Here is a 16,097-nt window from a genome sequence, read left to right as displayed (position 1 = left end):
GCTACACTCCTCTCTAACTTCCTTCTCCACCCATGCTGCAGGATGTGGGAACAGTCCACCTCTCCACAGAGAGGGAGCTAAGCTGGAATCCATTCCAGCTCAGATACACTAAACTGTGACTAGATACCTGACAATGTGTTGCTGCCACCTACTGGTAACCAGGCAAATTACATGAACAATTGCTTTTAACATGGTTTTGTATGCACATTTGTGGAAGACATAATGTAAATTATATCTGATGACAGTATAAAGGCTCTTAGGACATAGTAGCGCGGTAGAGGCGTGTAGTAACACAACTCTGGGCTGTTAAACAAGTAAGGTGGGAAAACAGAAACAATCTATGAGAAGGTGAAAACCCCATACTGCCAGAGAAAGCAGCCAACCTCTGGGGGAGAAGGGGAACGTAAAGACATGGTTCCCACACAAAGAAGGTGAGAATCGAGCCTGAGAAAAACTGGAACAAAATAGCACTGTCAAATGTAAGACCAGAGAAATCCCTGGACACACTCAGTCTCAGGAAAAAAGGAACCAGTCACATGCCCTGATAATACAAGTGGGGACACACTCGTCTCAGAGATATTGGAGTAGAAGAGAGAGGACTCCAAACAGCCTAAGGAGGAACATTTCTTAAATCGAGGGAAAGCTCCATCCCAGAAGTGGCCAATATAAATGTAAATTGAAAACCGGAGCAACAAACTGAACCTGGGGTGACGGGAATAGAGGTTAGAATCTCAAGAGTGAAACAGGCCTATGGGGACCCAGGAGGGAAAAGTACCAACCCGACCCAAAGAAGCAGCTTTCATGCAGAGCATGTGCGGTCAGAGATGCCATGAGTAGCTTCCCCAGAGGGAACCGGCCATCTAGATGGTCTAAGTATCATTGGGGCAGGGACTCCAAGCAGGATTACCCAGTCAGAGGCTCAAGTAGGATCCACAGAACTGGACCACATGAGGATAATAATAGCCAGATTATCAAAGGAAAAATTAAATGTAGCAACCATAGGGAAAAAAACATCAGCCATGGTTAATCAACCATTCTAAGTGTAGTGACTAGCATACTGTATAACACTGCCCCGGAAGGGGCAAGTACAGCACCCTTGATTTTGAAAAGAATCGCCAGACATCCATATATCAGAAAATGATGCAGAATTCGCCAGGGGAAGCTGGGAGAGACTACACTGACATGTAGAAACCAGTTACCAGTATTGCACAATGAAACCCCCAAGGAAGGGGGAAGAAACTGACAGGTGCAGACAACAGCAAGGCCCAAGCGAACGGCACTTCTGTCATGTAGCACAACTAATCAGAGAACATAACGGAGTACCAACACCCGGACCATGGAAGAACTACCGGACCATGTCCGATACCAGAGCGAGCAGCGGAAAATTCCACCCACCAAGTAGGTGTGTGGCACTCACTAGTCCTGTCACAGCCATATCAGAGAGGACGTCCAGCAATGACCCAAAAACTGCAGTAGTGTCTGGTGCTCACAATGCTGCGTATCCCTGCAGGATAGAGCATCCAGTGGTGATCCAGGTACTCTGCCAGGACTGGGCCATGTAACTCTGTGAAAACAAAGCAGAGAGGCAGTAACAACAACGCGAGTACTCCATCCATGAAATGGGGTAACGCGGCTGTGCGGAATACAGTAATACTTTATAGGGTTGACAAAGAACAAACCTAGCATGATGGCCAACAACCTGCCCATGGCGGAGAGAGTGTGGTCGTCTGGTGCATAACAGAACTGAGAAGTCCTGTTAAGTATTGCGTCAAGCGATAAAGTAAAAATCATGCCTAGTACAGGGGCAATGAGAAGACTTGGTGCACTCAGAGGGCCTGGTTCAGGAGGTACTGCACCAGGTGTCAGATCTGAACAGGGCAGCCATATACTGGATCTAACAATTGCAACTCTACTCTGCCCAAGAAGGGGGGGCATATGGTTACCATGAACATACTACAACCAGGATGGTTTGTCGGATACAGCGCCTTGAGATAGTACAAGTACACCGCCGAGGACAACGGTAATGCAGTGCCAGATGCATACTAGAACCAGAAAAGAATGATGAATACAGTGTCTGGGGATGGTACCATCACTCTGCATGAAGAGGGGCCACATGATTGTCTAGCACACATTAAAGCCAGGAAAGGGTAATGCAGTAGCTGTATGGGCCACAGATTGTACCAATAGGGCACAGCACTTGGAGATACTACAAATACTCTGCCTGAGAATAGGAGTAATCTGGCTGCATGAGGCACACTATAATGAGAGCGGATACATGGCTACAGCATCTGGAAATGGTATAGGTACTTTGCTTGTTAAAGGAGTAATATGACTGCGTGATGCACACTAGAACCAGACAGGTGTAATAGCTACAGCATTTAGAGATGGTACAGGTACTCTACCTAAGAAAGGAGTAATACGGCTGTGTAGTGCAGACTAAAACCAGACAGGTGTAGTGGCTACAGCATGTGGAGATGGTACAGGTACTCCACCTAAAAAAGGAGCAATGTGGCTGCATGGTGCACACTAGAACCAGACAGGTACAATGGCTACAGCATCTGCACTTCGCCTGATAAGGGAGAAATACGGCGGCATGGTGCACACTAGAACCAGACAGGTATAATGGCTACAGCCTCTGGAGATGGTACAGGTAAAGCACCACCTACTGGAGAGGCAAGCTGACTTACCTGTGTGGATAATTACCGGTGCAACCAGGGAAGTGCCATCTGAAAATCCACTAATGGGGATACCTACCTTGGAGAGGAGAGGTTCCTCAGTAGACATTTGTCTTTGAGCACCCAGAGAGATTCTGTATGGTGGAAGACCACCAGTGCAGAGGAGTACCCCGATGAGGCAGAAGAAACCTGAGGCATTTCCCTCAGTGCTAGTCCCATCCTGGGAGGAAACCAGGATGCAGGGGATGAGCGGGACGTATGAGGGGAGACTCTAGGCCGCTATTTGACTGTGCCCCCTGATATGGAACGAGGCAGGAAGCAAAGGACTCCCGGGCAGGGGGCCGATGCTGCTGCATGAGGGCTGGGGATGGAGGCAGGCTACGGTAGAGGTGAGGGACCCACATGGGGAGAAGGTGACCCCTGAACAGAGTTTAGGGTAACCTGACTGAGCCCAGGATCCAGTCACTGCATGCAGGCCAGCCAGGCCAATAGCACAGCAAGGGGACCTGCCACAACATGAACCACCGAACAGGGGCCCAAGATAATACGTCCCACCAACGACGCTATATGCGGGCGGGGGGCACTGTGAAGATGGGAAAAGCACCCTCTGGGAAGAAGGACATCTCGGCCTCCCACAGGAGATTCCGTGCAGAGACCTCTAGAAGGCAATGAGGGAGGCAACACCCCTAGAAAAAACAAAACAAGAAGCCCGAAAAAATGGCGGGAAAGAGTTTGGCCTAGTCCTGGCAGAAGCCGGAGGCTAGAGTAGGTAGCCGAAAATGAGGCACCACCAGCGGACTGATGCTGCAGGGTGCTGAGAAGTGGAAAAAAGTTGCAAAAGGCTACAAAAAAGAGTAGGCACGGAAAGGGGGTCAAAGCGACCCCCATTGGTGAGAAAAATTACCCAACAGAACCCCTGGATGGCATGGAAAAAAAACAAAAATCGGAAAACAGATGGGACTTGTCACAGCTGGAGCCGGGGTCCAAAGTAGATGCCGTAGCCGAAAATGAAGCCCCCTAAGTGGGCGGACACAGCAGGACCTGGGGAGGGGAAGAAGGAATGCCCTGAGGGGGGGTCATAGCGACCCCCATATAGAGAGAAGATGAGCCACACAGAGATCCTGGATGCCAGGAAAAAGGTGGGAACTGGTGCGGCCTGCTCCAGGCACAAGCCGGGGACTAGAGGAATTAGGAGGCCGAGGAAAGGAAGGACAGCCAGGGGAGGGGACCCCGATGGAGTATGGATGGATGGGAGGGAAGGAGTCCCTAACTAGGGTAGGGAGCATACTCACTATCTGGCGTCTTCGGGCGCTGCAGGGTCACCCCTTCAGTAAACTCGCACTAGAGTGGAATTACCGGTACGCCACTGCAAATGCAGTAATGGGGGACTGGGTGACCGGCGAGGTACGAAGGTACTCGTCCGCAGGGGGTGCTACTAAAGTGGATTTCCATTATGAAGACCCCCTGCTGCAGGATAAAACCTGCACCTGTAAAATGAAGATACAAAAATAAAGAAATATAAGAAAAAAAGTAGCAGCAAGACCTGCAGGAGAAGAGCAGGTCGTGTCTGCCTTCTATGGACACTAGACTAAAACTGATTAGCCTAGTGTCTGTGAAGAGGCTATAGCCCACCTGGGTGGAGACAACCTTTTTCATATCTAGTGTCGCCTCCTAGTGGTAGCTGGGCGTATACCCATGGTGCTGTGTCCCCCAATGACATTAACGAGAAATAGCGTTATTCCCTATGTACACACACTGTACTGCTGATTAATACAGTATGTTTAAAGGTCAGGAACACTTTAAAGTCGTTTAAGGTCTTTTTTTTCAGAATAAATGTGGGTGTACATGTGGGATAACACTGTAGCCAGATATTATATAACTTGTACTGTATCTGCCATTTTTATCAGTTTTTCCTTTGCAATCTGCCTGTAATTTTCATTTTGTCTTCCTCGCAAGTGGGAGGAGATTAGCTGGCATCATGTCTACCCATATATTGCACATGGAGAGATAGGTGATTCTGCTTCCTAACTCTCTATAGCACACATTGAGAAGTAGCAGGTGTAAAATAGGAAATGACATAAAAGAACTAAACATTTCAAGACAGTAAATCATTTACAAATCCCAGTAGTCTCTCTGTGTCAGTTCCTCTGCCTCTGCCTGTATCTAATAGCCCCTTCCTTCTTCTCCTACTGCACCCTCAAAGACTTCTATGTAATCTAATCCCTCAGTGAGCTGGCAGTGAGTTTACAAAGAAGACAGATCTGATCTGTGAATTGAGAGTTAGCAAGGAGGAAAGGGAGCAGATGTCTAATATAAGGAGAAGAAAGTATATTTCTCTAATATTACAAAGTGTCTTCCATTTATCTGTGCTATTCTTTTATGGAAAAAAAGAAACAATGTTATTATATAACACAATGCTCCAATCATTTTACTCTAGACAGCATATTATAATAATAAAACAGGCAGATGCTTCATAAACATGGCCAGGTGATGAGACATCTTCCTGTCCTCTTATGCACTCTATTCTGCCAGTGATATTCTCAATAACAAGCAGTTCCAGCCTTGTTTCCCACCTCATGTTTAGACCACAATTCTTGCCTGCCGTCTTAGTTAGGTCATGTGTGCGTTAAAATATACTAATATGAATGTATCCCGCCCAAAAGATATGTTATTATATCACTTTCGCCAAATATCACCATTTAGAAAAACTGCCTTTTTTCAAAAGTTATTAGCCCTACATTGTGCCCTGTGGCAAATATGTTTCGATTTGCGGTTGCTGTCGGTTACGTCCTGCATTGAAGCCTTATAATGTAGGAAGCCTTACTGGTAAGGGGCATGGTTGATGTCACATGATCTGCTGATTTCAGGACACATCTCACTTCCCTAAGGCATGATGGGACAGCAGTCACATGACAAACGAGAAAGTAAGATTTAAGCATAGGGTATAAGAGAAAACTACAAATTAGCTAAATAAAAAAAAATAATAATGAAGGAGGAATGGGAGTGAGATTAATAAATGAAAATACACTGTAGGGTGAAAAGTAGTTTATGCACAACCTTTAACTACTGTAGAGATGTCCATACACATAATATCAGTGGGACTGGCTGACTATCTTTAGTGTAGGTAGTTGTGCCAACTCTCCTGTCATAAATTACTTCGGAGGAAAGAAAGATTGAGTATTTTGAATTGGACAACATGCCCGATCATTTAATGATAATTAGATGCCATAGTTGTCTGGCATCAGCTTTTCTCCCTCTCCCGGCTGAGAACACATTGATGCTCGCTGGAATAAAATCACCACCTGATTTTGCATCAGACAGGGCTGCCATCTTTAGCTGTATAATGCAAACCATTAGTTTACATAATAATATATAACTTACCTGGCCGCCATTAGACCCAGCAATGCCCAACATGTGTTGTGTATTTGAGAGTTGGCACTCTGAACGTATCTTTGCTCTTCACATGATTCAAAATCTTCTCCCCAACCTCCATCTTCCATTTGGCGAGAGAGAAGAAAATCACAGGCCCGGATGACCTCTGGACAACTAAGGAGTATGGAACGGGAAAGGTATTTGTACAAAAATCTATTTATTTGACATATGAAAGCAGTTTGTTAGTTCTTATACAATTTTTGGAAGTAGAATTAAGGGACTGTAAGTTCTGCTATCTAAATCAGTGTTATAGTAAGCAGAACCAAAGAATGCTTCTCCCCAGTGGCCAAGGTTTTGTAAGTAGTCCTGGTCCTGGGCAAGCTCTTTCGACCTGAACTAGTATCTTTGAAACCACAACAATCAAAAAATTTGAGAATGTAAAAGAAAGATTATCATTCAGACTACTGGTATCCTTACACCCATAATAAACATTCAAAATGGCTAAAGTACGACACTTTACTAAATGACCAAGATATTAGTGTCACGGATCAGCAGGTGTGAACCCACTGTGCCACAGAATGGCTATACCCTGGAGGGGAGTGTCTAAGCAACTACCTGGTTTTTACTAGAGCCTCAGATGGTGAGGATAGACTTGAGCCGTTAGGGTAGTTGCCAGGGGCTACTTCAGAGCAATCTCCGAGCCAGTGGCAGCTGGTCCAGGGGGACCAGGAGGTACCTGAGTAGGTACCAGAAGTACAATCGTAGTCAGGCAGGTGAGGTTGTTACAAGGAGCAACAGTGCAGGACGAAAGGATGAGGCAGAGGCGGAGTCAGACAGGCAAAAGGTCAGGGCAGGCGGCACAGGTACAGGTCAGGCAATCCGGATCGGCAACAGGAGAGTCAAGGAAAGCAGGCAGGGATCAGACGAGTAGCAGAATCCAGGAACGAAGTAAAAGTCAGGAGCACATGTGAGTATCAGGAACTTAGCAAACACAAGGACCTTGACACTGAGGCATCTGGGAAGGGGGCTGAACCGCTTAAATACCTGCAGAAGAGCCAGGGTTGGTCAGCCAGGTCACCTGACCTAACCCACACAGTCCAGGGAGTGATGCGCTTCACCCTTAGAGCAGTGTAACATGAAGTCAACCCAACTGATGCTGTGTCCAAAGCTGAGTGGAAGCTGTGGAGCAGAATCCTCAAAAGCAATCACACCTACAGAAACAGAGCACAGCTGTGCAGCTGTGAAATGGGAAGGACCAGCCACAGGTCACTAGTGAGAGCGGCGCCCGGGACTGCGTCGATAAGCGGGGGAACAGCGGCTTACAGCAGCCGCTGTTACAATTAGACATTGTTTATATGATGTATTTGTTAGCTTTCTATATGACTTCTTGAAGGCACTCACCCATCTGAGTAGTTATGTCCCATGCAAGCAAAGGCTTCCAGTCCAAACCATATGCCGTATGTAAAGCATACACCCCAGGACCTTCAAAACATAGAAGAATATGAGAATATACGATCAAATGAATCAATGAAATAAAATAAAATTATTTATTAATACTTGCCCCTCCCAGGATCCATCTGTTCTCTGAATTCTGCGACAGTAATCCAGGCCTTCCTCGAGGGTTTCCCTAAATGGAGCAAAGCAAAAGTGCAGATCAGAAAACTGACATAGCTGCATAATTACACTCTTGAAAATGACTCCTTTCAATACCAAAGCCTGTGCTTTCCCTGTAGCTGTCTGTACAGGTAAGCAAAGCTGAGTAATGATATGGAGTCCTGGGACCATGACCATCAAATATGCAGTGTGGATGCAATGCCACAACCCTGTGATTGGCAGTGCAGTGACAGAAAAAAAGGGGACATGCATATGTAATATCCAAGCATTTATAATATAAGTGGAATGTACTTTTTGCTGGGAGGTAGGCTGAAAAGTGTTTGAAAAAAACCTCATTAACCTTTTGAAGGTCCACAAGATAGAGTGGATCTGACTACTGAGACCTCCAGCAAGCCCAAATATGGGGGTCCTGTATCTCCCTGTATGAACAGAGTGGTGATCGAGTATGCACACTACCAGTCCATTACTCTCTGTGGGACTGCTGGTAACTGCGTTACTCAGCTTCTCTTCAGCAGTCCAATAGAGATGAATGGAGCAGCAGTCCCCACGCTCAATCTCTGCTCCATGCACATGTTTTAGTGATCATGGAAGTCCCAGGGGTCAGAACCCTACTGATTAGACTCTTATTCCCTATCCTGCGGATTGGGGATATGTTTAAAACTTGGCACAAATATTTTAACCAGCTAACAGTTTTGCCCGAGCTCTGCTCAAGCTTTGAGAAAAGGACTCAACAGTTTAGCCAGAGCAGAGATCGGGCAGCAGGGAGAGTGAGATTGGCTGCTTTAGGCTAGTTTCCCACTGACATTTTTAGATCCAGCAGACTGCTCAGGCAGGGAACAGCCTGCCCGAGCTCTGTGCATTCTCACATTGCCGGAAGCTACCGCATCACCATCTGGCCCCATTCACTATAATGTGGACCGGCGGAGATCTGTCCATAACTGGATGCAGCTTGATCTCCGCCAGTCCCCAATATAGTGAATGTGGTGGGTGGATGTCAGTTAGCGATCCAGACATCTCCGGCTGGTTGCTCCCTGCCGAAACAGCCTGCCGAAGATGTCCAACGTTAGACTAATACTAGCCTTAGCTGCTCATATCTCGGGACTGGAAGCAGCTAGGGACATTGGCCTGGTCTTATTTGAAAATGGGTTTTCAAACAAGACCAGAATCACAGCGTTATCTCCACTACTTCGGGAGCGATAGCTGTTAGAAATCGGGTTGGGAGCGAAAGCAGTGAAACCTGCTTTTACTTTAACTTTCAGCTGTATTCACTGTCAATCAGATTTCTAACAGCTATATCTTCTGATGCCGTGGAGATAATGCTGTCATTCTGGTCTTGTTTGAAATCTTGGAATGCCAGTTTTAAAACATAACCAGAACCATGTTAAAATTGCTGTTTATCTTTCTGCAAAAAAGTTATTTAATACACTATATGTACCCCAAATGGTTCCTAAAATAAAACTACAAGTCATCGCACAAAATCAAGAAAAATGTTTAGAAGAAAAAATTTAAAAGTTATGACTGCTGGAATACCGAGGAGGGAAATGTTACTGGTCCTTAAGGTTAAAATTAGCTATGTCACTAAGGGGTTAAAAATGCAATTGTGTCCCCTAAGTTGTGTGCAAACAATATTTACTTCAGGTATATATTAACCGCCTCCGGACCGGCTAACCCAGGATTGCGGTCTGGAGGCGGTCGATTCATTCCTCATTCGACGCGCCGGCGCGTCATCTCGCGAGACGCAAGATTTCCTGTGAACGCGCGCAGGAAACGGCAGGTAAACGAGTGCATCTACAGCCTGCCAGCGGTGATCATTCGCTGGCAGGCTGTAGATGCGATTTTTTTAACCCTTGAAAGGTATACCAGACGCTGTTCTGTTAACAGCGTCTGATATACCGGCTACCTGGTCCTCTGGTGGTCCCTTTTGCTTGGATCGACCACCAGAGGACACAGGTAGCTCTGTAAGTAGCACCAAACACCACTACACTACACCTCCCACCCCCTGACACTTATTAACCCCTGATCACCCCATATAGACTCCCTGATCACCCCCCTGTCATTGATCACCCCCCTGTAAGGCTCCATTCAGATGTCCGTATGTGTTTTGCGGATCCGCAAAACACATACGGACGTATGTATGGAACCTTTCAGGGGGGTGATCACCCCATATAGACTCCCCGATCACCCCCCTGTCATTAATCACCCCCCTGTAAGGCTCCATTCAGATGTCCGTATGTGTTTTGCGGATCCGCAAAACACATACGGACGTCTGAATGGAGCCTTACAGGGGGGGTTATCACCCCATATAGACTCCCTGATCACCCCCCTGTCATTGATCACCACCCTGTAAGGCTCCATTCAGACGTCCGTATGTGTTTTGCGGATCTGCGGATCCACGGATCCGCAAAACACATACGGAGGTCTGAATGGAGCCCTACAGGGGGGTGATCACCCCATATAGACTCCCTGATCACCCCCCTGTCATTGATCACCCCCCCGTAAGGCTCCATTCAGACGTCCGTATTTGTTTTGCGGATCCACGGATCCGCAAAACACATACGGACGTCTGAATGGAGCCTTACAGGGGGGTGATCAATGACAGGGGGGTGATCACCCCATATAGACTCCTTGATCACCCCCCTGTCATTGATCACCCCCCTGTAAGGCTCCATTCAGATGTCCGTATGTGTTTTGCGGATCCGCAAAACACAGACACCGCGGATCTGCAAAACACGGACACCGGCAATGTGCTTTCCGCATTTTGCGGATCCGCACATTGCCAGAACTATATAGAAAATGCCTTTTCTTGTCCGCAATTGCGAACAAGAATAGGACATGTTCTATAGGCTCTACAAAAAACGCAGTGTTCGCCCCCGATCAGGACTGATCTTGTGCGCACACTTGCGTTCAGTCCGCCCAACCGCAGTGACAGAATTTATTTTTCTGATCACTACAAAAACACCGTAAAATCACTGCAGCGCTATATAAAGATCACTTTTGAGGGGCATGGCGAGTTCATAGAAGAATTTTTTTTGGCACAAGTTAGCGGAAATTGTTGTCTTTTTTGTTTTTTCTTACAAAGTCTCATATTCCACTAACTTGTGACAAAAAATAAAATCTCACATGAACTCACCCTACCCCTCACAGAATCCAAATGCGTAAACATTTTTAGATATTTATATTCCAGACTTCTTCTCACGCTTTAGGGCCCCTAAAATGCCAGGGCAGTATAAATACCCCACAAGTGACCCCATTTTGGAAAAAAGACTCCCCAAGGTATTCCGTGAGGGGCATGGCGAGTTCCTAGAATATAATTTTTTTTGGCACAAGTTAGGGGAAAATTATTATTTATTTATTTTTCTCTTACAAAATCATTTTCTGCTAACTTGTGGCAAAAAAAAAATATTCTAGGAACTCGCCATGCCCCTCATGGGGTGTCTTCTTTCCAAAATGGGGTCACATGTGGGGTATTTATACTGCCCTGGCATTTTAGGGGCCCTAAAGCGTGAGAAGAAGTCTGGAATCCAAATGCCTAAAAATGCCCTCCTAAAAAGTTCTCATTTTTGCACCATAGTTTGTAAATGCTATAACTTTTACCCAAACCAATAAATATACACTTATTGCATTTTTTTTATCAAAGACATGTAGAACAATAAATTTAAAGAAAAATTTATATAGAAATGTAGTTTTAATTGAAAAATTTTACAACCGAAAGTGAAAAATGATGGGTTTTTTTGCAAAAATGTCGGTCAATTTCGATTAATATCAGAAAAAAGTAAAAATGTCAGCAGCAATGAAATACCACCAAATGAAAGCTCTATTAGTGAGAAGAAAAGGAGGTAAAATTCATTTGGGTGGTAAGTTGTATGGCCGAGCAATTAACCGTGAAAGTAGTGTAGTGCAGAATTGTAAAAAGTGGTCTGGTCATTAAGGGGGTTTAAGCTAGGGGAGCTGAGGTGGTTAAAACTATTTTAATGTGACTAGGAGGTTAAGGAGTTTGCCAAACAAAGTTGAAAGGCAAATATAGGTCACCTGATTTCATCTGCTCTGTAGTCTGGGTCCCATGCTTGGTAATGTTTCAAAGCTTGCATTACGGCAGAAGTACACTCCACGTATGTGTAGTCAATCATGATGTCCCCTGAATAGACATATGCATTTAGTCCTGGGTAGTATCAGGTAGTATTACTGCATAATCATGTACAGTTACAAGAAAAAGTATGTGAACCCTTTGGAATGATATGGATTTCTGCACAAATTGGTCATAAAATGCGATCTGATCTTCATCTAAGTCAAAACAATAGACAATCAGAGTCTGCTTAACCCCTTCCCGACTTTTGACGTACTGTTAAGTCATGGGAACCACTGAGTTCCTGCAATTTGACGTAATAGTACGTCATTGTGATCGCGTGGGCACTGGAGCAGTGCGCACGCCATCACTGCAGGGGCCCGGCAGTCCGTGGTAGCCAGGCCCCTACTGTATCCGATGCCGATGCCGGTGGATTAATTCCTTCTATGCCGCGGTCCGCGCTGACCGCGACATAGAAGAGGTTTGTGTCGGGTGAGGGAGAGCATCGAGTCCCCGCGCTGCTGTGGCGGGACCCGATGCGACACAAGGCAGCCCGATGCCGTGCAGAGGCTGCCCAATGCCTTGCACGGCATCGGGAACTGCCTTCTACGGGAGCCGAGGAGATCCAGCCTCAGGCTAGGTCTCCTAGGCTACCTGTTAGTGTATGACTCAGTGTCATACACTAACAGGCAGTGTATTACAATACAGATGTATTGTAATGCATTGCAGAGGGGATCAGACCCCAAAAAGTGAATGTCATAAATAAAGTAAAGTAAAAAAAGTTAAAAGGAAAATGTTTTTAATAAAATTAATAAAGTAATAAAATTAATAAAGTAAAAAAGAAAAAAAAACGCCCCTTTCCCCTTATTTTATAATAAAAAACGGAAGAAAAACCAAAACCCACACATATTAGGTATTGCCGCGTCCGTAATGACCGGCTCTATAAATATATCACATGATCTATATCACAAAAAGTGCAACACCAAGCGATCAAAAAGGCATATGCCCCCCAAAATAGTATCAATAAAACCGTCCCCTCATCCCGCAAAAAATGAGCCCCTACCTAAGACAATCGCCCAAAAAATAAAAAAACTATAGCTCTCAGAACATGGAGACACTAAAACATCATTTGTTGTGTGTCAAAACTGCTATTATTGTGCTAAAGTGAAAAAAAATATATAAATATACATATTAGGTATCGCCACGTCTGTAACAAACAGCTCTATAAAAATATCACATGACCTAACCACTCAAGTGAAAAAAAAAAAATGTGTAAAAAACCCCCCATTTTTGTCACATTACATCACACAAATTGCAACAGCAAGTGATCAAAAAGGCGTATGCCCCCCAAAATAGTACCAATCAGACCGGCACCTCATTCCGCAAAATATGAGACCCAACCTGAATAGTAGAATCACTGACACCAAAATACATGACCTGATCATCTCGGACCACGCCCCTATTTCAATCACGCTATCGGAACAGCAGCCCAGGGGCACAGACTTAATATGGTGCTTTCCTTCATTCCTATATGAAGATGAGAACTTTGCAGACCTTCTAAAGGGTTGGTACTGGGAATTTAAAGGGGATAATAGCTCACATGTGGATTCTCCCTACATTTACTGGGATACAGCGAAAGCGGTCCTGAGAGGACGGATACTAGCTTACATGCGGGGGCTAAAGAAAAAAGTGACCCTAGAATTATTGGGTCATAGCCAAAAACTTCGTTCAGCATACACCGAGTATTTATCTTAAACGAAGATGGCAAGAAGCGAGCGAAAAGTACGAGCTGTGGTATGAAAGGAAGGCAAGGATGGATATGACCCATGCAGCAGCTAAGTTCTTTAGAGGGGGTAACAAGGCGGGTAGGTTGTTAGCGTCCTTGGTGAAAAACTCTAGGCGTCAGCACCACATAACAACCATAGCTGACTCGCGGGGAGAAATTCATAAAAACCCAGAGAAGATAGTATCTGTTCTGCAAGATTTTTATGCCAAGTTATACAAAGACCCGGGTCCAGCAGACCCTATGTCTGAGTTTTTTTTTAAGTGTACCTCTCTTCCGTCGCTGTCGCAGAGCCAGCTAGAAAGCCTAAATGCACCGATCACGGAGTCAGAAGTATTAAGGGCCATAAAGAATTCAAAACTTAATAAGGCTCCAGGCCCAGATGGGTACAAATTACTGGAAGGGGAAATAGCGGAAACACTCACGAAAGTTTTTAATGGTATTCGAACAGGTTCCCCCCTGTCCTTCACAGACAATATAGCATATATTAAATTGAGCCTTAAATCTGGGAAGGACATGACACTCCCTTCTTCTTACCGTCCCATCTCACTGATCAATGTTGATCTGAAATTGGTAGCAAAAATAATGGCTGATAGGCTTTCACTAGTAATGCCTGATCTGGTGTCCTCATCCCAGTCAGGTTTCATTAAAGACAGAGCTGCGGTGGCAAACATCCGTAAAGTCCTGACGGTACTAGACGCAGTACACTGGAAATCCGACAAATCGGTAGCGGCCTCATTGGTGGCATTTGACGCGGAGAAGGCATTTGATAATGTGAGATGGGACTGGTTAGAGAGGGTGTTAGATAGGATGCAAATCCTTGGCCCCTTTAGGGTTTTCATATCTGCATTATATAGCGCCCTTAAGGCCAGACACCTGGTTTCTTATCTGCACCCTTTTCTTTGGCTAAAGGAACGCACCAGGGCTGTCGGCTCTCGCCGCTCCTGTTCAATCTGGCCTTAGAGCCTCTGATACGATTGCTGGAGGAGGGAGATATATTTCAAGGCATAAGAATAGGGAATCAGGAGGTAAGAACGTTTCTCTTTGCTGACGACCTGCTTATCTTCTTAGCAGACCCGGTGGAAGATCTAGAAAAGGTGTTACGACTCTTAAATGCTTTTGGCCCAGTTTCAGGCTTCAAAATAAATCTGGACAAATGTATGATGCTAACATTAGGCGTTTCATCACCCAAGCCCAAATTACCGGAGTCTTGCAGCCAAATCATGATAGCTGACTCCTCTATTAAATAGTGTTGAGCGCGAATATTCGAAAAGCAAATTTTTTTCGCGATTTCGCGAATATTTCGAATATAGTGCTATATATTCGTAAAAACTAATATTCGTTTTTTTGGGTTTTTTTCCACAAAATTACAGTACACATATAATTGATTGTTTCCCAAAGGTCCAAAAGCTCAGATCTTACTCACATTGCCTAGAAAGTGATTGAGGCGCGAATCTTCGTAAGGCGATTTTATTAGCGCACATGCGAATATCGGCACTTGTCCCAGAACGGAGGCAAAGGGCTTTGCATTCATACATTAGTGAATTGAGTTGCGAATCTTCGTAAGGCGATTTTATTAGCGCACAGGCGAATATCGGCACTTGTCCCAGAACAGAGGCAAAGGGCTTTGCATTCATACATTAGTGATTGAATTGAGTTGCGAATCTTCGTAAGGCGATTTTATTAACGCACATGCGAATATCTACACTTGTCCCCAGAACAGAGAGGCAAAGGCCTGTGCATTCATATAGTATAGCACCATATTCGCGAATATTTCGAACTTCGTAAAATTCGATTTACGAATATTCGTATTTTTTATTTTCGTTTCCACCTTACAGATTACATTGATCTGTACTCTATCAACTACTGTCATCACCCCCCACTGTATCTCGATTGATTCCCAAAAGTCCAAAAGCTCAGATCTTACTCACATTGCCTAGAAAGTGATTGAGGCGCGAATCTTCGTAAGGCGATTTTATTAGCGCACATGCGAATATCTACACTTGTCCCAGAACAGAGGCAAAGGGCTTTGCATTCATACATTAGTGATTGAATTGAGTTGCGAATCTTCGTAAGGCGATTTCATTAGCGCACATGCGAATTTTGCATCGCATAATATGTATTATGCGATGCGAAAATTCAAATTATCGCATATGCGAAATAATAATGAATTTGAATATTCGCGAATATTTTACGAATATTCTTTCGAATATTCGCGAAATTTTGCGAATTCGAATATGGGACATGCTGCTCAACACTACTATTAAATATTTAGGAATCAAAATAGGGAAAACCCCTGAGTCGCTGTACAAGTTGAACTATATCCCATTGTTTAAAACTATTAAAAAGGATCTGGAGAGATGGAAAAGTCTGCCACTATCACTCACGGGTAGGAGTCACCTTATAAAAATGATCTGCTTCCCGAAACTTCTCTATCCCATGCAGACATTACCATTACTCTTAATACATGCTGACATTAGAGATCTCCAATTCGTGTTCACATCATTCCTTTGGTCAGGGAGGAAACCTTGTCTAAACTAATGTTACCCAGACACCGGGGGGTACTGAATATTCCAAACTTGCCTGCCTC

The 16,097-nt window shown here is 44.8% G+C and overlaps 1 protein-coding gene across 2 annotated transcripts in view; it reads right to left on the bottom strand.

The window, feature by feature from the left end:
• LOC122944874 (lanosterol synthase-like) overlaps nt 1-16,097 on the bottom strand; it is a 91,817-nt gene that overhangs the window by 8,978 nt on the left and 66,742 nt on the right. The window contains exons 17-20 of one of the 2 annotated variants that reach the window (XM_044303579.1): nt 11,691-11,796; nt 7,609-7,674; nt 7,449-7,529; nt 6,057-6,221 (exon numbers count right to left, since the gene is read on the bottom strand). In XM_044303579.1, the coding sequence (XP_044159514.1) occupies nt 6,057-6,221; nt 7,449-7,529; nt 7,609-7,674; nt 11,691-11,796 (418 nt within the window). Of the gene's footprint in view, nt 1-6,056; nt 6,222-7,127; nt 7,259-7,448; nt 7,530-7,608; nt 7,675-11,690; nt 11,797-16,097 lie in introns of those variants that run through there. The other variant, XM_044303580.1, reaches the window with a different exon arrangement.

Source organism: Bufo gargarizans, chromosome 8 (assembly GCF_014858855.1).
Source record: "Bufo gargarizans isolate SCDJY-AF-19 chromosome 8, ASM1485885v1, whole genome shotgun sequence".
Lineage (NCBI taxonomy): Eukaryota > Metazoa > Chordata > Amphibia > Anura > Bufonidae > Bufo > Bufo gargarizans.
The sequence above is the reverse complement of the archived record's forward strand: the minus strand, read 5'-3'. Positions and strand labels throughout refer to the sequence as shown.